Source organism: Mustela nivalis (genome assembly GCF_964662115.1).
Source record: "Mustela nivalis genome assembly, chromosome: 10".
NCBI classification, from domain to species: Eukaryota; Metazoa; Chordata; class Mammalia; order Carnivora; family Mustelidae; genus Mustela; species Mustela nivalis.
Genome location: NC_139029.1, coordinates 82,951,853 through 82,979,361, shown reverse-complemented (window position 1 = coordinate 82,979,361; position 27,509 = coordinate 82,951,853). Strand labels below are relative to the sequence as shown.

At 37.1% G+C, this 27,509-nt stretch overlaps 1 protein-coding gene and 2 pseudogenes across 5 annotated transcripts in view; 2 read left to right on the top strand and 1 right to left on the bottom strand.

Moving 5' to 3' along the window:
- Positions 1-27,509, top strand: part of LRRC39 (leucine rich repeat containing 39) — a 43,845-nt gene that overhangs the window by 12,612 nt on the left and 3,724 nt on the right. The window contains exons 1-9 of one of the 3 annotated variants that reach the window (XM_082686524.1): positions 4,265-4,322; positions 9,613-9,730; positions 14,026-14,218; positions 19,813-19,918; positions 20,943-21,099; positions 21,653-21,789; positions 25,206-25,351; positions 26,070-26,222; positions 27,370-27,509. In XM_082686524.1, the coding sequence (XP_082542650.1) occupies positions 14,106-14,218; positions 19,813-19,918; positions 20,943-21,099; positions 21,653-21,789; positions 25,206-25,351; positions 26,070-26,222; positions 27,370-27,509 (952 nt within the window). In that variant the 5' untranslated portion in view covers positions 4,265-4,322; positions 9,613-9,730; positions 14,026-14,105. Of the gene's footprint in view, positions 1-4,264; positions 4,323-8,288; positions 8,308-9,612; positions 9,731-14,025; positions 14,219-19,812; positions 19,919-20,942; positions 21,100-21,652; positions 21,790-25,205; positions 25,352-26,069; positions 26,223-27,369 lie in introns of those variants that run through there. The other 2 variants (XM_082686525.1, XM_082686523.1) reach the window with 2 other exon arrangements.
- LOC309843236 (ragulator complex protein LAMTOR5 pseudogene) lies at positions 6,995-7,306 on the top strand (annotated as a pseudogene). Its single transcript has one exon. The product of its transcript is annotated as a ragulator complex protein LAMTOR5 pseudogene (transcript).
- Positions 12,425-12,979, bottom strand: LOC309843235 (divergent paired-related homeobox pseudogene; annotated as a pseudogene). Its single transcript has 2 exons — positions 12,620-12,979; positions 12,425-12,580 (listed from the first exon to the last, which is right to left on the bottom strand). The product of its transcript is annotated as a divergent paired-related homeobox pseudogene (transcript).

Genomic DNA, 27,509 nt, shown 5'->3' with positions numbered 1-27,509 from the left:
TTCCATACAAATTTTAGGACAGTCTTCTATTTCTTTGAATAATGCCATTGGAATTCAGATAGGGATTTCATCACATCTGTAGATTGCTTTGGGTACAGCGTACATGTTAACATTATTAACTCTTCCCATTAATGAGCATGACATATGCTTCCATTTATTTGTGTTATATTCCAAACCTTTGGCCCATATATTCACCTACCAACACATGCATGTTTTTTCTTTTGCCTTTTTCCACCATGTGTTGAGTATACCAGATCTTTCTCATTCTTGGTTATTTTGATTCCAAGATTTTTTTTCTTAATGTAATTGTCCATGGCATTGCTTTCTTAATTTCTCTTGGTAAAAGTTTGCCATCAGTATATAGAAATACAAGTTGGGGCACTTGGTTGGCTCAGTCAGTTAAATATCTGCCTTCAAGTCAGGTCATAATTCTGGAGTTCTGGGAATGAGCCCAGCATTGGGCTCCCTGCTCAGCAAGGAGTCTAATTTTCCCTGACCCTCTGCTGTGCCCCCTGCTGGTAATCTATCTCTCTCTCTCTGTCAAATAAATACATTCTTTAAAAAAAAAGAAATGCAACAGGTCTCTGTATATTGACAGTGTACCCTACAGCTTTACTGAACTTGTTTATTCTAACAGGTGTGTGTGTGTGTGTGTGTGTGTGTGTGTGTGTGTGTATTGTTTAGGGATTTCTACATATAGTATCATGTCATTTGCTCAGGCACCAATCCTCTTGGTGGAAGAAAGGGACCTCCATTTCTTGAAATGACCATTTTCTTTTCCTATTTAGATTTCATATCTTTTTTTTTTTTTTTTTTTTTTTTTGTCTAAATAGTTTGGTGAGGGCTTTCAATATGATGATGAATGAAAGTGGTAAGAGTGAACATTTTTATCTTGTTCTTGCTGGTAGTGGGAAAGTTTTCAGTATTTCACCCTCCAGTATAACATCAGCTGCAGGCTTTTCATACAGGGTCTTTTTTTGGTTGAGGTATGTTCCCTCAGTACCCAGATGGCTTACAGTGTTTATCATGAATGCATATCGAATCTTGTCAAGTGTTCTTTCTTCATCTATTGTAACAATCCTCGGATTTTTGTCTTTTATTTTGTTAAGGTGGTATATGCTATTGGTGGATGTGCAGATGTGGAATCATCTTGCATCCCTGGAATAAATCCCATGGATCCTGTTGTGTGATTCTCCTCATGGGTGGTTGAATTGATGTTGCTGATAATTTGTTGAGAATTTTTGCATCTCTGTTCATGAGGGATATTGGCCTTTCCTTTTCTTGCAACATCTTCATCTTGTTTTGGTAGCAGGGTACTGCTGCCTTCATAAAATGAGTTTGGACATATGCCCTTGCTTCCTATCTTTTAAACAATTTGACAAGGGCTGGTATTACTACTTCTTCTACTGTCTGGTTGAACTCCTCAGTGAAACTGTCTAGTCTTGGGCATTTGTTTGTTGGGAGGATTTGGTTATTGAATCAATGTTTTACTAGTGATCAGTTTGTTTAGATTTTTTTTTCCTTCACAGTTCAGTTTTTCTAGGTTTTTGTTAGGATCTTATCTATTCCTTCTAGGTTGTCCAAGGTGTTGGCCTCTACTTGCTCCTAGTACTCTCTTAGGATCCTTTGTATTTTTGTATTCATTGTAATAGCTCATGTTTATTTTCTTTCTTTTTTTTTTTAATTTTTTAAATTTATTTATCAGAGAGAGAGGGAGAGAGGGAGAGAGAGAGCTTGCACAGGCAGACAGAATGGCAGGCAGAGGCAGAGGGAGAAGCAGGCTCCCAGCCCAGCAAGGAGCCTGATGTGGGACTAGATCCTAGGACACCAGGATCATGACCCGAGCCGAAGGCAGCTGCCCAACCAACTGAGCCACCCAGGCATCCCTCTTTTCTTTCTTTTAAGTTTTCACATTTTTAAATATAAATTCCAATAGCCAAAGTATAGTTTTTGATGTAATGGTTAATGATTCATTACTTACATATAACACTCAGGGCTCATCACCACATGTCCCCTCCTTAATACCCATCACTCAGTTTCCCAGCTCCCCAACCTACCTCTCCTCCAGTTTGTTTCCCATGATTAAGAGTCTCTCATGGTTTGTCTCCCTCTCTGATTTCTTCCCATTCAGTTTTCCCTCCCTTCCCCTGTGGTCCTCCACACTATACATCGCGTTCCACAAATGAGTGAAACCATATGATAATTGTTATCTGCTTGACTCATTTCATATAGCATAACCCCCTCCAGTTCCATCCATGCCAATGCAAATGGTAGGTATTCATCCCTTCTAATGGCTGAGTAATATTCTATGGTAGGTATGTACCACATCTTTATCCATTCTTCTGTTGAAGGACATCTCAGTTCCTTCCACAGTTCAGCTCCTGTGGACATTGCTGCTATGAACAGTGGGATGCATGTATCCATTCTTTTCACTGCATCTGTATCTTTGGGGTAAATACTCAGGAGTGCAATTGCTGGGTCATAGGCTAGCTCTTTTTTTAACTCTTAGAGGAACCTCCATGCTATTTTCCAGAGTGACTACACTAGCCTGCATTCCCACCAACAGTGTAAGAGGGCTCCCTTTTCTCCATATCCTCTCCAATACTTGTTTCATGTCTTGTTAATTTTAGCCATTGTAAAAGTTGAAAGGTGGTGTTCCATTTTGGTTTTGAATTTCCTGGAAAATGATATGGAGCATTTTTTCATGGTCTGTTGGACATTAGGATGTCTTCTTTGGAGAAGTGTCTCTTCCTGTCTTCTGCCCATTTCTTGAGTAGATTCTTTGGTTTTGGGGTGTTGAGTTTAAGAAGTTCTTTGTAGATCTTGGATACCAGACTTTTATCTGTAATGCCATTTGCCGTTATCTTCTCCCATTCTGTAGGCTGCCTTTTAGTTTTGTTCATTGTTTTCCTTTGCTGTGCAGAAGCTTTTTATCTTGATGAAGTCCCAGTAGTTCATTTTTGCTTTCGTTTCCCTGGCCTTTAGAGACATGTCTTGCAAGGAGTTGCAGTGTCCAAGGTTGAAGAGGTTGCTGCTTGTGTTCTCCTCTAGGATCTTGATGTGAGACAGGAATCGATTATCTTTCTTTCCTGATATATTTGAGTCTTCTCTTTTTCTTGGTGAGTCTATCTAAAAGTTCATCAGTTTTGTTTATCTTTCCAAAAAAGGCAGCTCTTTTTTTTTTTTAAAGATTTTATTTATTTATTTGACAGAGAGAGATCACAAGTAGAGAGGCAGGCAGAGAGAGAGAGAGAGGGAAGCAGGCTCCCTGCTGAGCAGAGAGCCCCATGCGGGCCTCGATCCCAGGACCCTGAGATCATGACCTGAGCCGAAGGCAGCGGCTTAACCCACTGAGCCACCCAGGTGCCCCAAAAAAGGCAGCTCTTATTTTCACTGACCTTTTGTCTTTTTTGTCTCCATTGGATTTATTTCCACATTCCTTTTTATTATTTCCTTATTTCCACTGCTATGGAGCTTTGCTCTTCTTTTCTTTTCTTCCCACTTCTTTCCCACGTAAAATTATGTTGATTATTAGAGAACCTATGTATGGTATATAAGTATGATACCTCAGGATATTTGGAATGAGTTCTCAGGAGATTTGTTTAGTAACCTAATGGAAATGCCTGAGTTCTCCCAAGACTTGGATTCATGTCTCAGGAGATTTTGACTGAGATCTCATGAGATTTGGAGTAAGATCTTAAGAGTTTTGGATAGAATCTCTCGAGATTTGCACCGAGGTCTCATGAGATTGTGAATAAGTTCTCACAAGATTTGGGTAGTAATCTTGTGAGAAGTGCCTGAGTTCTCACATGATTTGGACTGAGATTTCAGGAGATTTGGACTGACCGATCATGCCATTTGGGGAGAAATCCCATTAGATGTGCCTGACATCTCAGGAGTTTTTGGACCGAGGTATCATGAGACTTAGAGATCTTATGTGATTTGACTTAGATCTCATGATACTTGGAATGATTTCTCATGAGATTTGTGTAGAAATCTCATGGGAAGTGCTCAAGTTCTCACGAGATTTGGTCTGAGATCTCACGAGATTTGCACCAAGATTTCTTGATATCTGGACCGAGATCTCATGGGACTTGACTGAAATCTCATGAGATTTGGACATAGATCATGAGTTTCCCCGAGAGGTCATGATATTTGAAATGAGTTCTCACCAGATTTCTACCCAAGTTAACAGTATTTCCTATCATCTCCTGAAGAAATGTCCCTGTTTGTCAGATCAAGTAGTGAAAGTTAGTATGTAGCTGCAACTTTGTAATCTAAGTATCAAAATGTGGGAAACAGTGACCTCTAATATTTGGCAAGTATGTTATCTCTTATTTAGGAGTTTCTCTTTCCTTGTGTACACACACACACACACACACACACACACACAACCTTAATGGAAAATTTTCACATAAAAGTTTATCAGTATTCCAGAAAATTCTACAACTAAGCAAGTCAGTTTTAAAATATTCTTAAGTCTTTAAAATAACCAAAGAGCAATTAAAGAGGCTTCAAATTCTATCTTTAAAAGGGAATTCTTTTCTTAAAAGATTTTATTTATTTATTTGACAGAGAGATACACAGTAAGAGAGAAAATATAAGCAGGGGAAGTGGGAGTGGGAGAATCAGGCTTCCTGCGAGCCGGGAGCCTGATGGGGGCTGGATCTCAGGACCCTGGGATCATTACCAGAGCCAAAGGCAGGTGTTTAATGACTGAGCTACACAGGCACCGCCAAAGAGAATTCTTAACATTAAATTATTAATTTATTAAATTATTAAATTATTGATCTGATGAGGGCATGTTTCATTTATATGTCTTGGAGCTCTAGTTACATGGTGTTTCTGCTTCAAAACCTTCCATTCTGACAAATATCAGTTTGTTTTTTAAAAAAGACACCAGCGAGTCATAAAAAAGAACACTATAGATCAAAATCCCAAGGTATACATACTCTTATTTTCCACTGGTTTTCTCTATGTTTATTTTTCTCTTGTTCTTATTTGAATAAATGGTTCTCACAAAGTAGATGCTTGTATACTTGATAGGACTACTGTAGTACTATAGTCTTTTCAGAATTTATGGGAAGAAGCAGGACTATGTGATAATTAATTTTGCTGTTTTAATACACCTTGTAAAAGATAATGCTTGGGGTGCCTGGCTGGCTCAATCAAAAGAGCATGTGACTCTTGATCTCAGAGTCATAAGTTTGAGCCCCATGTTGGGTGTAGAGATTATGTAAAATAAACAAACTTTTAAAAAATCATGCCCTATAAAACAGAGTAATAACTATCTTAGTGTTTTGTGTTTAAAACCATTATCTTTCTCTAAATATATGCCTATGTATTAACAAGGTTATGATGGAATAGAGTGAAAAGGAAATGGAGATATCTAGGTACGATGAATACCAGTCCCCTGCTCTTTCTCCCTACTCCATTCACTGCCTTTCTAAAGATACATTAAGCAACAATAAAAATTGCTTTCATGTTTTTGTTGTTCACCTACAAACATAATTTTTGTAAATGCCATAAACTTCTTTTTAAAAAGAAGCTGAAAAACCCAATGGTCAATGTCTGGGGGCCAGATCTATCTGAGTTGGAATTGAGCTCAGCTATTTTCCAGTTGTATAGCTTTGACACATCCCTTACTCTCTTTAAACTTTGGTGTCTTTTTGGCATTAAATAGGGATGCCTACTGTGATGGTTAATTTTATGTGTTGAACTTGACTGGGATACCGAGACATTGACCAAACATTTTGGATGTGTCTATAAGGCTGTTTATTGATGAGATTAACATTCGAATCCATAAACTAAGGAAAGTAGGTTGCCCTCTCCAGTGTGGGTGGCATTATCCAATCTACTGAAGGCCTGACTAGAATAAAAAGGCAATCCCCATTTCTTTCTTGCCACATGGTATTATACATATTTCTTCATATCATGAACTACCTTTCTACTTTTAGATTTTATGATTTTGACTACTTTAGCAATTTCATATGAGTAGAATATACAGTATTGACTGTTCTTTTGTGACTGTTTTATTTCACATAGCACAATGTTCTCGAGTTTTATCTATGTTGTATTATGTTACAGAATTTCCCTTTGTAAAGGTGGTATAATATTCCATTGTATGTATATACTACATTTCCTTTATCCACTCATTTGTCAGTTTTGGTTGCTTCTATCTCTTGACTATTGTAAATAATGAAGCAATGAATGTGGGTGTGCAAATACCTCTTTGAAATCCTGCTTTGAGTTCTTTCGAATGACATTGTATTTGTAGTATGCTAGTATACCCCCTCTTATCTGGCCATCCCACTTGGTGTTCTCCTAGATTTGTTTGCTTTTTCTAAACACAAACATTGCAGTTGGACTTGGGGCCATGGATCTTGATGAACTACATCCCTGTGGGACCTCAGAACGCACACCTGGGCACCAAGCACCTGGTAAACACACAATGATAGAAGCAAAAGAGAAACCAATTTGTGTAATGTTAACCTAACTTTGTGTGAAGAATGAAGCCACTTATTTACCTTACCTTCACTGTAAAATTTCCTTCTCCTTGATTTGTCTTTTTCTCAGAAGAAAGCCCTTTCAGAGTTAGCTAACCTTTCCCTATGATCATATAGCATTCATTTCCATTCCTATCTTCTCATTTTTTGGCTTTACTGTTGAAGGGTAGTAATAAGAACTAACCTTTTTTGAATACTTCTATCAGACATATATATATATGCATATATATATACACATATATGTGTATATATATTTCCTTATTTCATATATATGAATGTATATATGTATGTATACATACATATATATGTATATATATATTGTATGTTAACTCTTTTGTATGATAATTCATTTAATCCTTACAAAAGCCCATGAAGAGATCCTATTTTTAGCTACATTTTACCAATAAGAAACTGATGTACTGAGAGATTGAGTTTTTCAAGGATATTCAGGTGTGTAAAGATATAGGCTAGGGCTTATGGCAGACAGGATGGAGATGACTTTAGAGCAGCACTTGGAAGACACAAGTCTTGGAAGACAACCCCATTCTTGGGGTTCTGTGCACAGATTCACAAAGACTTGATTTGGGCTGCCATGGGGCCTTGTCAGATGAGCATGCTGGGGTGATCTCTCTTCTAGCCCAGCAAGCAGCTAAGCTAACCTCACACCCCACTGACATTCCTGTGGTTGTCAAGAATCAGATAATGGGAACATTATGATCTGGGAACATGATGGCATCACAGTGGCAGTGCACAAAATGGCTCTTGATGTCTCACAGCAGTTCTCCAGCAGCCTGTCATAGGAGTTCAATCCTGCCTATGTTAATTATCTTACAAAAGTATGAAAGTTCCAGCAGTTAGTCCATTTGTTTAGGTGCATTGGGCAATTTTCTATTAATTTTAGAGTAAGTGTTTTGGGACACTCAGTGGACTGACCTACCAAAATATTAGTAAGAGAAGACCATGTTTTGGGGCACCTGGGTGGCTCAGGGGGTTGGGCATCTGCCTTTGGCTCAGGTCATGATCTCGGGGTCCTGGGATCGAGCCCCGAATTGGGCTCTCTGCTCAGTGGGGAACCTACTTCTTCCTCTCTCTCTGCCTGCCTCTGTCTACTTGTGATCTCTCTCTCTGTCAAATAAATAAATAAAATCTTAAAAAAAAAAAAAAAAGATTAGCACCTGGGTGGCTCAGTGGTTTAAAGCCTCTACCTTCAGCTTGGGTCATGATCCCGGGGTCCTAGGATCAAGCCCCACATCGGGCTCTCTGCTCCACGGGGAGCCAGCTTCCTCCTCTCTCTCTGCCTGCCTCTCTGCCTACTTGTAATCTCTGTCTGTCAAATAAATGAATAAAATCTTTAAAAAAAGAAACAAGAAAAGACCATGTTCTGAAACATGGTTCAGGTCACTTTGTATATAGAATTTTGTGATGTTCAATAAATCAGTTGGAGGAAGAGACAAGTATATAAAAATAGAGTGATAGGTACACAGAAAATTGAGCAAATAAAAAAGTACACTTAACTCCAGGGGAAAAAAAAACAAAAAAATACAAAAAGAAAGGAATGTAATTATTTCTATTATTTGGTTCAGCTATGAATAATATTTGCATAATAACACTAATGATTTAAGAAAAATTATGACATAACTATATTGTGAGGACAAGGGGAGCGGAGGTATATGGTCATGAGTAGGTGTTTTAAGACCACAGAACTTTCATCATCCGTGTATGAAATCAATAGATTGTTCTGAAATTGGTGTATGAAGAAAAAGCAATATAAGCATATTTTTGGAAATATAACAAGAAAGAGGTAAAATAGTCATGTCAGTTTCTTAGAGCCATATGACAGTATTTCTGCCAGATGTATTTAAGTAAGAAGGGGTATTAGTTCATAGAACAAGTCCTAGAACTATACCACAGAACCGGCCTAGTTAGGGGGCTGCTGCAGCTGCCCCCAGAACCCTTGCATCCACTGTCGCCAGGAAACTCAATCTGCTAAAACTAACCCCAGAATGTATTGCCTCTGCTGTACTCACACTAGCAAAAATGGACTCTAGCCACTCAGCTGATTTCCTCACATTCTTTTCTTCTAAATCAAAGTACATGAACCTTACTCACATTCCCCATTTCTGTAGCAAGGGTGGCTTGGATTTTTCTCCTAATTCCACTTTGGTAAAGTGGGGTTCACTAATGGGGGGTTGTCAAACTATGGAGAATGCTTTTCATGAATATAGGCATATCTATGTTTGTAAATTCACAGACCATCTTCGGAAGGGCATGTGTAGAAGTGGCACTAGTAATTGACTTCTGACAGGAGAACAAAATGGCTGGAGGCAAGGTTAAGTGGGATTCATTATCTTTTGAATTTTGTTCTATGTGCTTCTAGTACCAATTCAAAGACCAAATACAGGGGCACTTAGGCGGCTCAGTTGTTTGAGCATCTGACTCTTGATCTCAGTTCAGGTCTTGATCTAAAGATCATGAGTTTAAAACCCAAGTTGGGCTCCACGCTGGGTGTGAAGCCTACCTAAAATAAATAAATAAAAGTGTATAGCATCAAAAACAAAAGACAAAAAATAAATACAATTTTTTTAACACCTGGAATTAACTCCTATCTATGAAGGCTGAAGAGATAAAGAATGAGAGAGAATTAAATTTGAAGCCTGAGTGCAGCAGGTGCTTGGAGCTCCTCTGTTACCCATACTTGTCTACATCTTTACTTTTCTTGTTTTGTGAAGGATAGTACCTTTAGTTTCCTATTTACAGATCTGTGGTTTACCAAGTAGGTTTTTTGTTATGCCAAACGTTCTCATATTTTCAAGGTTCTTTGCTTGGAATAGATTCATTATATTCTACTAAATATTCAAAATGTGTAAGTTATGAAAAGTGGAAGGACTTTCAATAAGAGCTATTTTTTTCAGGAGTCTAGAACTAGTTATGCCTGAGAGTTTTATAATGGCTGTATGTAGTCTTGGCCGTGTGCAGAACGCATGCACATATATTATCTATTACTTGATCCTTTGCACAAGAGCTCCATGTGATCCTTGCTATTCTTAGCTTTGTCCAAGATCTAAAATTAGAACCAGGCTAATATTACATTTCACTTGATTGCCAGTCTGACCAAGGATTTTAATCATCCCGGAGCCACACTGAAAACACTTCTCCCTGAAATCCTCTCTTTAGCTGGTCATCGCTAACTTGGACCATGTCAGCTTCTGCATCCACTGACAATGGTAAGTATTTTTCAAAAACATTTCTTCCCCATTCTTCACATAGAAAGAGATGGCTGATGATGGCTTTACTGTGTCTGAATTTACTAGAATATACAAATGAATTTGGAATTGAACTTAAAAGTCTCTTGTGGGGTTTTATAGTCATGCAAGTAATTGTTTTCCTCTGGAATATTGATTTCCCTCAAAGTTAGAAACATTTGTTTGTTTGTGGTATTTTTCCTTTCTTTCTTTCTTTTGCCTTCAGAAAGTGGCATGTCCTTGCCAAACAGTGTGCTTTTCTGTTATAGTAATAATCAAGGTAGAGAACACAATTCTATGCTGGAAGGAGAAATACATATATCATTACTGACTTTTTTTCCTCAAAGGGAAATTGGTCGTGGTTGTAGGAAAGCTGATGGCTGAATGGAGTTCAGTGGCAAACTGAAATGTGAGCATATGAATGGTTATATATGTTTAAGAATGTATCTCCCTGATATGAGGAAGTGGAGATGCAACGTGGGGGGCTTGGGGGTAGGAAAAGAATAAATGAAACAAAATGGGATCTCGAGGGAGACAAACCATAAGAGACTCTTAATCTCACAAAACAAACTGAGGGTTACTGGGGGAGGGGGTTCGGGAGAGGGGGGTGGAATTATGGACATTGGGGAGGGTATGTGCTTTGGTGAGTGCTGTGAAGTGTGTAAGCCTGACGATTCACAGGCCTGTACCCCTGGGGCTAAAAATACATTCTATGTTTATAAAAAAAATTTTAAAAATTAAAAAAAGAACTACACATTTACATGTAGATACTTGGGATATTTAAAAATGTTTTATTATGTGATAAACGCTTCAAACTTGCTAAAATCTGAAACAATAAATTGTAGGTTGACTGTGATGTCCCCAGGGACTTGGATTATCAGCATATATATCCCAAGGTTTCTCGATGGTAAAAAGATTTTGCAGGCTGTTTCTGTGGAAACAGCGCATGCTTTGCTTAAAAATAGAGATATTTTCCTACTAATATTCTGCATATTGGCAATTATATATCCATCCTCATGTTTTAAATATTTTTGTCCTCTGTAATAGAGTTATTTTGCCACTCCTCTCTGTCTTGGTCTGTCTCACACTGCATACTTTTAAGGAAATCAGCAATTTAGAGAAGATTAATAATGAAAAGCAATAATCTCTACCTCATTCTATCACTCTAGAAGTAAGCATTTTAGCCATTTCAGGATTCAGTCTTCATTGTTTATCTCCATAGGTCCTGTTTTTTGTTTTGTTTTGTTTTGTTTCAATGGTGGTTATTATTTCTTACCAACTTTAGGCATTATCTATGGAACTGCATTGTGAAAGATGATGCTTAAGTTCACTTACACCTCCATCGGGTTACATTTTATTTTAAGTTTCTCCCTTGATTACCTTTATAACTTGAAACAAATGCTTCAATCTCTAATTCTCGTTCTGTAAAATACAGTGTCTATGACTCCCCACTTTGAATATGTGGCTATTAGTGTTCTTTCCTTCTACTTCTCTATTTCCTTTTTCCACATTCTGTTTAAGTATGTATTTTATATTTTCTTTTTTTTAAACATATGGGTTTGTTTTTTTTTTAAGATTTTAGTTATTTATTTGACAGAGATCACAAGTAGCCAGAGAGGAAGGCAGAGAGAGAGAGAAAGGGAAGCAGGCCCCCTGCCGAGCACAGAGTCTGAAGCAGGGACTCGATCCCAGGACCCTGAGATCATGACCAGAGCCGAAGGCAGAGGCTTAACCCACTGAGCCACTCAGGCGCCCCTTATTTTATATTTTCAAGTTGTTATACTTAATACATTCTGTTCTTTAGCCATAAATAAGTCATCCTTGCTTTTTGATAGGTTGATTTATTTAAAATTTGATTTCCATCACTCAAAATGAAACTCTGTAGTCATTCATTTGGAAAGCCCCTGGATATCACTAACCTACTGTTTTATTTTTCTCTATGGATCTACATGTTCTGAACTTTTCATATAAATGGGATCATACGTGGTCTTTTGTGTCTAGCCTCTTTCACTGAGCACACTTTCACTCAAAGTTTATCCATGATGTAGTATGTATTGGTTCTTACTCTTTTTTATGGCCAAATAATATTCCATTGTATGGATATATCCCATTTTGTTTATCCATTTATCCATTGACAGCCAGTTGTTTCTATTTTTTGGCTGTTCTGAATAACGTTACTTCAAATTTCAGGTAGAAGTTTTTTTGTTTTCACTTTTTTTTTTTTTTAGTAATCTCATTGTATATATTTATTGATATAATCTAAAAACTGTCTCCAGCTTTACTGAGGTACAAGTGTAAGGTGTACAGTGTGCTGATTTGATACATTTATATATTGCACAATGATTATTGCCATGGCATTGGCTCACACCTTCATCCTGTCACATGTTTGCTTTTTGTGGTGTATGTAATAGAGGATTACAGTTCTGTGTCTTTGGATGAGTTTATACCTGCAGGTTCCTGACATCCTAATTACAACATGAAATACCCCCATCGCTTTAAGCATGTTGAGTGCCTCTTTCTGCTGATTTCCACCACACGGGTGCTTGTGTGTCTTTTATTTTTCTTTCACGGAGCATGTTTCTGAAGTGCATCCGTGTTGTGTAGATCTCAAATCCCTCGTATGGGAATCATTGTGAATCATTATAGTATGTGACCTTTTGTATCTGGCTTCACTCATTAGGTTCTTTGTGGAGAAGAAGAACTAAAAGAACTAGCAGTGAAGCTTGTGGAAAGAATTTGAGATTCCATAATGGGACAAAGGGAGTAGATGTTAAAATCTTGGCAGCAGACAAAATGGACTGTGTTGTGACCAACAGAATGGTCTGGGAGAGCCTTCCAATCAGAGCATATGCTGAGTTAGAAGGAAGGTACGGGGTGATCTGTGTACATCAGGGAGGCAGGATAGGCACCATCTTGGGATCCTGGAGCCGCAGCCATGTGTCTCTTGGAAGAGCTGCTCTTGACTTCCGCCCCAGCTAATTGCTGTTGTTTGGCTTTCTTGAGTTTTGTTCTGTGGTTCTTGAACCAAACCTGCAGTACAGTGGGATGGATCTCCAGTTTTGAGGCCATTTCTTTCTGAAGAATTTCTTTCTTGTTCTTGCTGAACAAGAATTCCAAATTGGCTAGTTGTTTCTCAGTGAACATGGTTTGTTTCTTTTGTGAATGCCTCTGGTGCTTTCCCTTAGGAAGGTGTCCTGTGCCTGACATCCCGAGATCTAGCTGTGTCCCCATGCTCTGGTTCTGTGTCAAGCCAGATAGAAGTTTTTGTGTGAACATATGTTTTTAGTTCTCTTGTGTATAAATCTAGGCATGGATCTTTTTCTATTTTATACTTTCTTGTTTTTTCCCATTTTTAATACTAGACATGCCTCTAATAAACAATAGACAGAATTTTGTCTTTTATTTAATTGGACAGTCTTTGTGTATTAACTTGCAACACTTAGTAATCAGGAAAATATAAATTTGCAACCATAATGAGATTTTATGCAGTAGTTTGTTAGTAAGGATGTGCATCAACAGGGACCCTTATACAGTTGTAGTAAGAGTATAAATGGGCACAATCACTTTGGAAAACAATTTGGCTCTATCTTATAAATTTGAACATTCACATATAGTATGATCCAACAGTTCTTTCTAGGTATAGACCCAATAGAAACAATACCACTTGAGCACCATAAAGATAAGGACAAGAATTTTGGAAACAATATTGCTCATAATAGCAAAACCCTGGTACCCAAATACCCACATTCATTGGGACAGAAAAATTAAATTATGCCATAGTCATACATTTTGGACATTATGGCATATCATTATTGAAATGTTTTACTTTATGGAGCTATATAATTTCCCATGATATGGATGTGCTATAATTTACTGATTGAAATTTATATTGTGGTGTACCTGGGTGGCTCAGTAGGTTAAGCATCTGCCTTCGGCTCAGGTCATGATCCCAGGGTCCTGGGATGGAGCCCTGCATCAGGCTCCCTGCTCAGTGGGGAGCCTGTTTCTCCCTCTCCCTCCACCCACCTCCATGTCCTCCCCCACTCATGTTCTCTCTCTCACTCTACTCTCTTTCCCTCAAATAAATAAATAAAATCTTGAAAGAGAAAAAGTGTCCATGGCATAGTATTTTTATGAGGATTATTAAGTGAAAGATGATATGTAAGTGTACAAAATAGTTGGGAACATGGAAAGGGTACAATAAACATAAGTTATTATGATCATTTCTGGACCTAGTGAACATTCTGAAACACGTTTTTTTCCTCCACTACAATTAGGTCCTTTTTGAGATGGCATCTGCGACTCAGCTATTCAGAACCTAATGAAGTTGGTGACTCTGTGACAATGTGGAGAAATCATGTCAGAAAATGCAGTTTGTACTGGGGCTGTCAATGCTGTGAAGGAAGTTTGGGAAGAAAGAATAAAGAAACACAATGAAGTCCTGAAGCGAGAGAAGGAATTTCAACAGAAGTATGCTTTAACGTGTTTGTTATTTATATTTGGTGAAAATTCAGAACATCATCATTATAGAAGAGAGTGCTTATTAAATGCCTTAATTGTTGAATTTGGTATTTCTATTGACTGAAAACTCAAAATATAACTAAAGTCTACACCTGATTCAATTAAGTGTGGCTATGTAATGGTGTCCACAAAAAGTACAAGTGCCCATATGTGAAAATAGTAGTTATTTTTAGGCCCTCAGAAGAGTCTGTTCCATGTTCCTCAAAGTTTGATTAGTATCACTGAGTCCCGTTTTTAGTGATTGCTTGTTCAATATTATATCCCCTAGGCAACATCTGACAAGAGAAGGTACAAGAGATTCTCACCTATTTGAATAGCCGTGAGTTTCAGCCAGGGTCCCTGTGGATCACCCGATTCCTTGATTTGGGCTGTACTCAAATAGTTTGGCTCTTATTTCCTCTGCCTTCTTGATATCTACCTATTTTCCTGATTGGATGTCTCCAAAATACTCTATTAATTTTGCAAGAAGAGGCACTTTCCTCATGGATCCCTATGATTCTCACCCCCCAGATCTCTTTCTAAGAATCTAATCTTTTTTTGTCCTTCAACATATATGACTATTGGCCCATTAATAATGTTATATGTCAATTATATCTCAGTGGGGAAAAAATGCTCCCACATCAGTTAGCAAGTACCATAAAATTCAGCTAGAAATGGCTTAAGGAATAGAGAAGTCCTGAGGTAAGGCAATCCCAAAGTCTGAACAGCTTTAAAGACTGGGTTTATTTTTATTACCTTCTACCGCTAATCTCAGTGTGTCAGTTTGGGCCTCAGGTTCTCCTCTGTCTGTGTCACAGGACGACTGGTCCACTTCCAGGCATCACAGCCAGGCATCATTATGTTATCAGAAGAGCGGAAACTATTTCTGTTCTTTCAAGAACGAGGAAGCCTTTCTGAGGCTCTTTAGCAAGGCTCTTCTTTACCTCTCATTGACCAGAACTGGATCATTTGTACTCTCATAATCCAGTCCCCTTCTAGGGGAATGAGCCTGTATGACTGGTTTAAACAAAATAAGATTTATAGCTGGTTACTGGGGTGGGGGGGAGTATAATACTTGGAAATAACAGCTATTCCCCCAGTAAAGAAGAAGGGGAAAGGTTCTTGATCAGCAATTATTTTGTGTCTATTCTCTGTACAAGCAAAAATCTGGGTGGGGAGAATTCGTTTTTTTCAACAAAGGCAATAAAAAAGATAATGATGCTGACAATGATGAGGGTAGCAGCTTTTTATTATGCACTTACTGTTTACTAGGCACTCTGCTAAGTGCTTTATTTGTAGCATCTCATTTAATCTTCTGAACACACAGAAACAGAATGTCTTAATGAGGATGGATTGCATTACGAGAGAAGGAAAACCAAAGTAATGTTTTCTTTTTTTAATTTTTAAAAAAGATTTATTTATTTGAGAGAGAGAGTTGGGAGGGGGGTGAGGGACAGAGGAAAATGGAAAAAGAGAATCCCAAGCAAACTCCCCATGAGTGGGGAGCCCACTGAGGGGCTTGATCTCAGGACTGTAAGATCATGACCTGAGCCGCAATTAAGACTCAGATGTTTTACTGACTGAGCCGTCCCAGTGCCCCCAAAATAATACTTTCTAAACAAGAGATGATAACTTTTTGGGGGGTATTTGACCTGAGGCTGGAGTAGTACTCCACTGAGTCAGATACTCAGACTTTTATCTTGTTGCTCGACTGTGCGTGGTTTCCTTTCCTAAAGTCACTTAATGGCCTCAAATGATACACCAACTGCAGCCACCATATGTGATCCCAGCTTGCAGGAATTTGCACACACTACTGCTTCTGCTAACATCCCATTGATAGGATCCATATCTAACTACAAGGATGGCTAAATGAAGTCTTGTGCCCAGTTAAATGTAGAGACTCAATTCTTAAGGAAGAAGAGGAGTAACCATCTCTGCCACACATGAGTGTCATTTTTTCCCTTTTAAAGATGGAAAACCTGAGGGATGGGCCTAAGTAACTTGTCAAAGATCACACTGCTAATAAATGCAGAACTGGTATTCATACCTAACCAGTCTGATTCAGGAGGCAGAATATTTACCTCAGGGCTTTCCCTAGATTAGGCCTTTATATATAAAGCAAACCTTAGGAAACCTATTATGTTGTATTCTACAGATGTAATAAACTGGACTCTAGACTACTCTTAATAAATCCTATCTCTTTTTAAAACAGTGGGCAGGGCAGGAATCCTGACTTGCTTCTAAACTCCCAAACTTCACCTATTACACATGTTTAGTTAGGTAAGAACCATTTAATTGGGGCACCTGGGTGGCTCAGTCGGTTGGGCATCCAACTCTTCATTTTTGGTTCAGGTCATGATCTCAGAGCTAGGGGATCCAGTTCCTCATCAACTCTGCTTGAGATTCTCTCTCTCTCTCTTTTTCTCTCCCCCCACCTCTCCCTCTCCCTCTAACCTCCCCTGCCCCTTATGCACACTCTTTCTCAAATAAGTAAATAAATAAATAAGTAAATAAACAAAATCTTTAAAAAGAAAATGATTTCAGCAACTTCAAATTCTCTCTGTACAAAATAGGCAAGGGATAACAAGGTTAAGGACATAAACTAATGTTTCTTCTCTCAGCTAAAAGCAGCTAAAGATTTATTTCAAAAAGGCTAAAGTTTAAACAGAAACTGACCTCATTGTCTTCTGATGCCAAGCTGTCTTGAAGAAATTAAGCACTTGGGTTAGAGTTGGTGTGGCAAATCTGAGAAAGCATTTAGACTATAATAAAAAGGGTTCACAGGAGGTAGAAATTTTCTATTTAAAATTGAAAGAATGTCCTGCTTTGACTAAGTAGTGGATAAATTACAGAATACTAAAGGTGGAAGAAATATTAGACATTATTTAATCCAAACCCCATTTTAATCGGGCAAGGCCCACATAGGTGGTAAGAGTTGCCCACAGTCACCAAGTTACGTGATACATTCTAGACTTAGATCATAGAAATTCAGATCCAGAAAGAATTTAAGAATCATTAGAGAGATGGAAAGAGACCAGCTGAATAATAGTTAGCCTCTCTGTAAACTCATTAAGGACAGAGCTTTTTGCAAGCACAATGTGCAGCATAGTATTTGACATATAATGGCAGCTTGATGAATTCTTTAAGTAAAAGCTTAGGGAATAAGACATCTGATTGCACTTGTCATTAAATCCTGTTCTGAAATACAAAGATCTTTTTGGCAATTGACTATTCAAATTAATTAAGCCTATGTTCTTTGGTAACTGCTTATATTTCTTTTTTATGTATCATTCTAAGACACCAAAATTACAAAGATTTCAATTCTAAATGTCTTCTTTCTCATTTTTCCTAACTAAAAATTTTCTAGTATAGAAATAAAAATTTTGCAACCTTTTACCAGTTATTTTTAAGCTTGATATTATTCTTATATATGTTTGCAATGAACCAAAACTCAATAGGAATGTGTTTTTAGAATGACAAAGGTTTTATGCATATTCATATCTGAAAAATGAAATATGAATAAAATTGGAATGTAATTGTATATAACTTAACTCTGAAGTTGAACTGTATTATTTGAAAGTCGTTATAAAGTTATTAACTATCGGGTCGCCTGGGTGGCTCATTGGTTTAAAGCCTCTGCCTTCAGCTCAGGTCATGATCTCAGTCAGGGTCCTGGGATCGAGCCCCACATCAGCTCTCTGCTCAGCCAGAAGCCTGCTTCCTCCTCTCTCTCTGCCTGCCTCTCTGCCTACTTGTGATCTGTGCCTGTCAAATAAATGAATAAAATCTTAAAAAAAAATAAAGTTATTAACTATCTATGGCTTAGGTGTCTAATAAATGCCAGTCAAAAAAGACAAAGAGCTACCTCTAGGTGATGGCTCTAGGATGGCTGTCATCTAAACCATGGACACTAACAGAAGTAGGCAAGGATATGGAGAAATCGGAAGCCTCATGTACTGCTGTAGGGAAGGCAAAATGGTACAAGCAATTTGGACATAATTTAGCAATTCCTAAAAAAATGTTAAAAATAGAATTACAATAGGATGCAACAATTCTACTCCTAGGACTCTACCCAAGATAAAGGAAAACATATGTCTACATTAAAACTTGTTTACAAATGTTCATAGTGGGATAATTCATAAGAGCCAATAAGTGGAATTAACCCAAATGTCCATTAGCTGATGAACAGATGTGTTCATCATAATATACACCAACAAATGTGGTATATTCATGCAGTGGAAGATTCTTCTTCTATAAAAAGGACTATAGCACTGAAACGTGTTACAGCAAGGGTGTACTCTGAATAAACTTATACTGTGTGGAAAGGCCATTATACTGTATAATTCCATTTGCATGAAATGTCCAGAATAGGCAAATTCATAGAAATAGAAAGTAGATCAGGGGTTGCAAAGAAACTGGGAAAAGGAGGAATGGGTGTGGTTTTTAAATGTTTTTTTAAATGTTTTTATTTTATTCCAGTTAGTTAACATACAGTGTTGTATTGGTTTCTGGTGTACAATATAGTGATACAACAATTCCTACAACACGCAGTGCTCATCACAAGCACACTCCTTAATCCCCATCACCTATTTAACCCATCCCCCACCCACCTCTCCTCTGGTAACCATCTTGTTTGTTCTCTATAGTTAAGAGTCTGTTTCTTGGTTTGTCCCCCCCCCCCAGTCTCTCTTTTCTCCCCCCTTTGCATATCTGTTTTGTTTCTTAAATTCCACATATGAGTAAAATCATATGATATTTTTCTTTTTCTGACTGACATTTCACTTAGCATAATATCCACATTGTTGCAAATGGCATGATTTCATTCTTTTTTGTGGCTGAGTAATATCCTATATATATATATATGAGTATGTATACACACATATGTGTTTACACACATATCTATGCATCTGTGTGTGTGTGTATATATATATATGCATACACATATATATACATACACATGTATATATGTATATGTATACACCACATCTTCTTTATCCATTCATCAGTTGATGGACACTTGGGCTATTTCCAAAATTTGGCTGTTATAAATAATGTTGCCCTCCATATCAGTATTCTTGTATTTCTTGGGTAAATACATAGGAGAGCAATTGCTAGATTGTAGGGGGTTCTATTTTTAACTTTTTGAGGAAACTCCATACTGTTTTCTAGAATGGCTGCACCAGTTTGCATTGTGCCTGGAGTTTTTTTGAATGATGAAATTGTCTTGGACCAGATATCGATGATAGTTGAGTAACTCTATGAATATATCCAAAACCATTGAGTTGTATGCTTTAAAAGGATTTATATGATATGTGAATTATATATATCTCAATAAAGCTATTACTTAAAAATCTCTGGAGAGTTATGACACTTTCAAAACTTAAATAAATATAGGACACTTATGATACTAATCATATTTATAATTCTTACAAAACAACTTCTTTTCTAATTTCCAGAGACTATCGATCAAATGATTGTTTTTGATGCATCACTTTTTAATGTAAAAGTGACTGCTACCTGTGTATGTCATTACTGGTGAACTAAAATGTTGTTTTCTCTTTTAGGCTAGTGAAGATCTGGGAAGAACGAGTAAGCTTAACCAAGCTAAAAGAAAAAGTCATCAGGGAAGATGGAAGAGTCATTTTGAAGATAGAAAAAGAAGAATGGAAGGTAAGCTTCATAGAAGTAATATTCTTCTGTATTTTGCATTTTGTGGGATAGTTAAGAAAATGATTCTGAGAGTGTATGATTAAGTCCAGAACTGTTAGAAATTCTAATTTTAATAATACACCAAATGAATTTGGGCAACATGAACAACTGAAAAGAAATATAACTTCACATTTTTTTTTTGTAAAAACTCAATCAGTTTGCTTCAACTCTGCCTAAACTTAAGTCATTTGCAATTTTTCTCCTATTAATCCTACCAGTAAGCAACTTCTCATTTTCCATAAAAAAGATGACCATCTGCCTAACAAAAATCATATAGCTTTTCCAAAACAAATACTGAGCTTAAAGTCAACAAAATGGAATAGGATATTCATCTTATTCAAGGTCTACTACGTGATTCATATTCTTTCTCATAAATACACACACACACAGTTGCTTGATTACATTAGTCATTCTCTGAGTTTTATAAGGGTATTTATACTTTGGGTCAGTGTTTGTTTTCATACATGTAGGTATAGTTAGCTAGTGGTTTATTTTTTCTGGGCTATTTTAGGTTGAAAAGAAAAAGGCATAGAGTTCAGAAAGATTGAAACTCTTAAAACCTTTAAATAAAAAATATGTAAAAAACTTAGAAAATATTTTAAAATATAAGGCAAAGAGAAATTTGAATTATTGATTAAAATGCTTTGTTTCTCTAACTACCACATTCTCATTTTCAACTACATATGTACTCTAAAAAATTCTAATACAACAATATCACTCTATATAATAGAGTGCACTATTGACCAAAATACATTATCTTTGTTTATTGTGATAGGGGTTTGAAGGTTTACTACCCCTACCCACAAAGAAGAGGTCTTAAAACTTGGGAGTAACACAAAGCACTTGAAAATATAACCCATTAAGGGAAAAATAATCCAAAAAACACAAATCAATTAATATCTCTATAATTATATTTCAGTGTGACATGATACTAAAATAATTTAAGTAGTACGGTAATTCTGTCATTTCTTTTACTTGATTTTAGACCCTCCCTTCTTCTCTACTAAAACTGCGTCAGCTACAGGCATGGCAACTTCATAGAACTGGTTTACTGAAAATTCCTGAATTCATTGGAAGATTCCAGAACCTCATTGTATTAGATTTATCTCGAAACACAATTTCAGAGATACCTCGAGGAATTGGTAAGGAAGATTGACTTTATTCCCTCATTTTTTCTGAGAATTTTTTTGATACATGGAATAATGACATCATTTTTAAGTAGCCCCGAGTCTTGAGAAAATTGTAGACATCTAAATTGAAGCTTTCAGAAGATCCAAGTTTCTGGGATTTACAGAAGCGATTTAAGATAAGATTTCAAGGCAAGAAAAGTCTCTTTGGAAACATTGTATGTAATTCTGGAAACAATGTCTTTGGTTCAGTTAATCCTCCTAGAAGAAAACAGATTGAAGGCAAGAAAGATAGATTCCTTAGATGAGAAAAAAATCCCCGAATGGAAAATAGGCCACAATATAGGAGATGAAACAAGATGAAAAACAAAAAAACCCACACATATTTTTTGCTTATAGCACAGACAAACCCCCTTATTTTTAGAAGGGGCAGGACAGGAACTGGGAAAAGGGAAGAACCTGAGAAGTATGATTTGCCAATATGAAACTGGCAAGTAAGTTATGCTGTCATAACTGGAAACATTATTTTATAACCATCTGCTCTCTATTGTGTATTATTTTTTTGTAGGACTGCTCACTAAACTTCAAGAGCTGATTCTTAGTTACAACAAAATCAAGACTGTCCCCAGGGAACTAAGTCATTGTGCCAGCTTGGAGAAACTAGAACTTGCTGTAAACAGAGACATCTGTGATCTTCCACAAGAGGTCAGAAAGACATCAGTGTCTATGACTTTATTCTCCACCTACAACTGGTTTACTTCTCAACCGTGTGATCACCAAAAATACACTGACGAAGCAATGCTATAAACTTTATTTCAGAAAATATTTAGTGATAATCATTTCCTATTACTAAATACATATTTTTATTTAGAGAAATACCTACTTAGCATAAAAGATACTTCTCTTATTGTCACAGTACAGACATCACTTGTGATCTCCTTAAAGGCCAGAGCAAGAGTCTTCCTTATTTCTATTTCCAGAAGTTGCAGTTGTTACTTAGGAAGTGCTTTTTGGATAAATGATTACCACAAAGCATAGACAATGTGGTGATGGAGAATCTCTTTTGTTTGCTAATTGGGTGTTTATAGAGTGATCAGTGTCTGAGATAGAGGTGAAGTGGTAAGAAATGAATTCTTCAGTATCAGAAAAGTGTTTCTTTGCTAGTTTCTTAATTTCTGACAAGTAAAAGCAAAGCAATGGGTTTGCAGAGCCTTCAAACTTTGATTTGGTATGATGACCTATTATTAGTAAAACCAAGCTGATCATAGAGACGTAGACACTTTCAAACATATTTCAAACATATTTAATGATCTTAAAATCAGCAAATTTCCAAGGTATTGACTTTGCAAGACAAAACAGAAGAAACATAGTAAGACCCAAAACAAAATAGAAAGCCTGTTCCCTTCTCCCATTCTCCACTATTTTTTGTGAGAATATCACTTTTTTCTCTCACACCAGTAAATATGTCACCAATTATTGTTGCTCTTGCAGATAAAACATAGTTTCTACATTCATATCTATCTCCTCTTTTAATAGTTCAACTTAATGAAACATATGCACTTATTTATGATGAAAATGATGATCATGGGGACAATTTCTTTATAAGAGGGCAAATAAATATTTTATTTTGAACTTTTTTTTAAAAAAGTAACATACAATGTATTATTTGCTTCAGGGCTACAGGTCTGTGAATCATCAGTCACCCAATTCACAGCACTCACCAGGGCACATCCCCTCTCCAATGTCCATAGCCCAGCCACCCTATCCCACCCCCCCAGCAACCCTCAGTTTGTTTCCTGAGCTTAAGAGTCTCTTATGGTTTGTCTTATTTTGAACTTCTAATTCCTGTGATTTTCTTTCTAGTATTGGCTCCATCACTAAAAATGCTGTATGAATTTGGGCAAGTCTATTAACCTGTGTTTACCTTAATTTTTTCACATAAGAAATGGGTTTTATTGAGGGCACCTGAGTGGCTGATTCAGTTAAGTGTCTGCCTTAGGCTTGGATCATGAACGCAGGGTCCTGGGATGGAGCCCCGTATGGTATCTGGCTCCCTGCTCAGCAGGAACCCTGCTTCTCCCTCTCGCATCCCACTCCCCCTGCTTGTGTTCCCCTCCTCGCTATATTTCTCTCTGTCAAATAAATAAATAAAATATTAAAAAATACATTTTATTGGAACAAATACTAAACTGAGATCTTAAGCCTGAGATTACTTCCAAGTATGCCTCTAAGTTAGCTGGGTAGCCTTGAACTCACCACTTTCTATAAGGTCTCAGTTTTCACATATGCAAAATAAGGACTTATTATAATGTTAGTATCTTTCAATAGAAAATCAAAGGGTTCTAGTAGGACTGAGAAACCAGTAACAGGAGGAGACTTATCTCTCAGCCACTACATTGCACATACTGTATACACACGAACATATTTACGCCAATGTGAGAACAACCTTTTTATACTCCATTCTAAACCACTGAAATTTTTTAAAGTCTGATGACAGATTTTGAAAAAATGTTTTATTTGTGACTTGAATTCTAAAGCTGGACAAATGTTACCTACTAAATGGAAACCTCTTGTTATTTTGCATTGCCCACAAAACACTGTATTTGTGCTTTTTTGTATGTGTGATGTTAAAGATATGGAACAAATCTTAACATTCCCTGAGATAAAAATAAAACAGAACTTGCCTAGATAAATGGAAATTCTTTTGGAAAAGTTAACTGAGTTCTCATATTTTAAACTTATACTACAGTGTTATACAGAAAGTTTAGAAATTTTGTGGCTTTAGGTCCATGAAAACTTGAGTGCACATCACACATCATTTCTAGTTACATGGCCTCTCTCAACCACTTTGTCCATAAAAGAGAAAGAAGATATTTACCTTAGAAAGTTGATGAATAAACTAGAGTTGTAAGAATCAACATGAATACACTGAGACACTCATATTAAGAGAAAAAGCAATTTCAGGGATGTGCAGTTTCATAATCTTCAAATAAATATACTAACTTTTGTGTGAAAACATATAATACTGATTACAGAAAAATATATAAAAACATATATTTATGGGGCATCTGGGTGGCTCAGTGGGTTAAGCCTCTGCCTTTGGCTCAGGTCATGATCTTGGGGTCCTGGGATCGAGCCCTGCATCAGGCTCAGTGGGGAGCCTGCTTCCCCCTCTCTCTCTGCCTGCCTCTCTGCCTACTTGTGATCACTCTGTCAAACAAATAAATAAAATCTTAAAAAAAAAATAACCCCCCATACACTTACATATGTAATGAAAACAAGAAAACATGCATAGGAATAATAAATACCAAACTCAGGAGAGGGGTTCCCTCTGGAAAGGAAGAAGGGAGGAACACATAGAAGGCAGTCAGTCATATCAATATATTATCTTTCTTCCTTTTTAAGGATGTATTTGAGGGAGAGAGAGTGAGTGGAGGAGGGTGCAGAGGGAGAGAATCCCAAGCAGACTCCCCGCTGAGTGTGGAGCCCAGGGTGGGGAGGGTGGGGGCGTGGGGGGTTGGAGGATGGGGAGGTGCAGGGGGCATCTCAAGACTGATGAGATCATGACCTGAGCTGAAACCAAGTCAGTTGCTTAGCCGACTGGAGATATCCAGGCACCCCTCAATATATCTTCATTCTTAAGCTGAGCACACTGGTGTTTGGGATGTTATGCTTAATAAATTTCTACTGATGTTTTCATTGAAAAAAATAAAATTACCCAACAGTAAGTGCTATGTCTGAGGTAGCATACTTAAGCATCAGGCACAAAAAAGAGAGTTCAATAAAGATAAGTATTATTTTGAAGTTTGGGTTTTCCCACACGAATCTCAAATGCAGGATAAAAGGAAAATGTAAACACAACCAGGTTCTGTAAAGGCTGGATTTTGGGTATTTGGAAGATAAATTTTCTTTGACTAGATGAGCTTTCTATAAGAGTTTTTCAGTTCTCTGGAGGTTATTTAGATTTATTTTTATTTCAAAGTTATTGTGGATGACTAGGACTAAGAAAAGCCCAAGCATAATGTGAACATTCGTTGATGTGAAGTAGCTCTACCAATGTGAGTGTTCTAGTAGTTTACATCGTGGACATTCATTTTGAAAAACCTTGCTTGCCTCTTCAGCTCAGCAATTTGTTAAAGCTTACGCACCTTGATTTGAGTATGAACAACTTTACTATAATCCCTCTGGCGGTGTTGAACATGCCTGCTCTCGAATGGCTTGACCTGGGAAGCAACAGACTTGCACAACTTCCTGATACTATAGAAAGGTAAAGTATATGATTTTCTGTGCTATTAGCAGATGTGTTGAAGCCATCCATAATAAATAACAGATGAAACAAAGGGGAACCCAAGTGTAATCAATCACAAGAGATCCATGTAGTACTTAATATGCTACTTTTAAACAATATTTTCATTTACTTAAGTATAAGGGCTTTGGAGAGAAAAACTGGCTCTCTGACTTCAACGTGTTGACATGAATATGTGCAATAACAACATTACTTAGTGCATGCCAGGCCCTCTGGGCTTTACAAATGGATGAGGAAACTAATGTAGAGATGTAAATGTAAATTGCTCAAGATCGCACTCTAGTGTGAACCTAGGCAGCCTGGCCCAGAGTCCAGGCTGTTTACCATAATGCGTACTTGTCTTGCCCAGCTAGGTAGATTAATAATTTCTGAATTTTCTCCTAACCCTCTAGTTCAGACTGGATAATATTTATAGGCATTCTTTCAGAAATCCCATGATAATAGTGAAGAATTATAAAATGTGTTGGTTTCCTTTCTACCACCACATGCTGAGAAGTGTACTGTAGGGATTAACCCTCCAATGCAGTTTCCCTAATAATCAGGTAATGTGAAGTCAGTTAAGTCAACTGGTACACCAGTTAAAAGAGATGTTATGAAAGATGACATGTTTCTTTTTAGGTAGTAGGAACCAGGGTTTTCATATCATGTATGATTAATTGCAGAAACCTCTTTTAATTAGAATGCAGAGTCTACATACATTATGGCTACAACGGAATGAAATAACATGCTTGCCAGAAACAATCAGCAATATGAAAAATCTGGGTACTCTTGTTCTCAGCAACAATAAACTGCAAGATATTCCAGTGTGCATGGAAGAGATGACCAATCTGAGGTAAAAGTTGTAGGCATAAACTGACATATTCCTTTCTGGCTGCAGAACAAAGTAATATAGAGAAATTGTTATTACTAGATTTGAATTCTCATTCATATGAATGAATACATTTAAAAAATTTTCCAACTTTGAAATCCTGTAATTTATAAGTAGGATTCATGTACTACTGGCCAAAATTATTCAAGAAAGAATCCTTGAAACAAAAGTCATACTGGGATTGTGAGCTTTTAGGAATGCGCTCGGCTGGTGACATTTTTATGAAAATCATCTTTGGAACTAGTAACAAACCTCATCTATAAATAAAAATCAAAGGCATAAAAATAGTGCTTATTTTCCTTCTAAATGACTACAGTGGACACAGGCAATTGTTACAGATAAATAAAACGTTTTACTAACTTATTTACCTTCAGAACTCCCTCAAATGTCTTCCTTCCAAAATTTTGTTTCCTGACAGAGAACATAAGATGTGAGAATTCACATCAAATCCCACAATTCCCATAACAAAATCATTCATCCATTCATTCATTCACCTATTCAGGAGCTGCTGAGTCCTGTACCTGATGAAGATATAGTGATATATAAGACACAAGTCTATATAATAATGCAGAAACTTCAAGGTCATAGCATTAATTGTATATTTGAAATGCACTGGAATTGCTCTGGGAAGCTCAACTTCATATTAAATACATGCAAGGGACTAATAGTCACTTTGATAAGCTTTGACAATGAGTTGTCTAAAGCTAGTGTTTTTTTTTTCCCTTCTGGAAAACTTAGAAGATTTTATTTTTTAAAAGATTTTATTTATTTATTTGACAGACAGAGATCACAAGTAGGCAGAGAAGCAGGCAGAGAGAGAGGAAGGGAAGCAGGCTCCCGGCTAAGCAGAGCCTGACACCGGGCTTGATCCCAGGATGCTGGGACCATGACCTGCGCCGAAGGCAGAGGCTTTAACCCACGGAGCCACCCAGGCACTCCAAAACTTAGAAGATTCTGAAGATTTATTACATTTTACCAAAATGTTTGGTTACTGAAATCAGTTAAAAAAAAAAAAAGTAATTTAGTGTATTACCATTTGATCTTTCCCCAGGGAAATAAATGTACACTTCTATGGCATCTATAAAAATACTGTTTTTTGGTGAACTGCTAGGTTTGTCAACTTCAGAGACAACCCATTGAAAGTGGAAGTAACACTTCCTCCCAGTGAAAGCACAGCAGAAGAAGAGGAACAGGAATTATTTGGCCTTCAGTTTATGCATGCATATATACAAGAGTCCCGGAGAAGAGCAG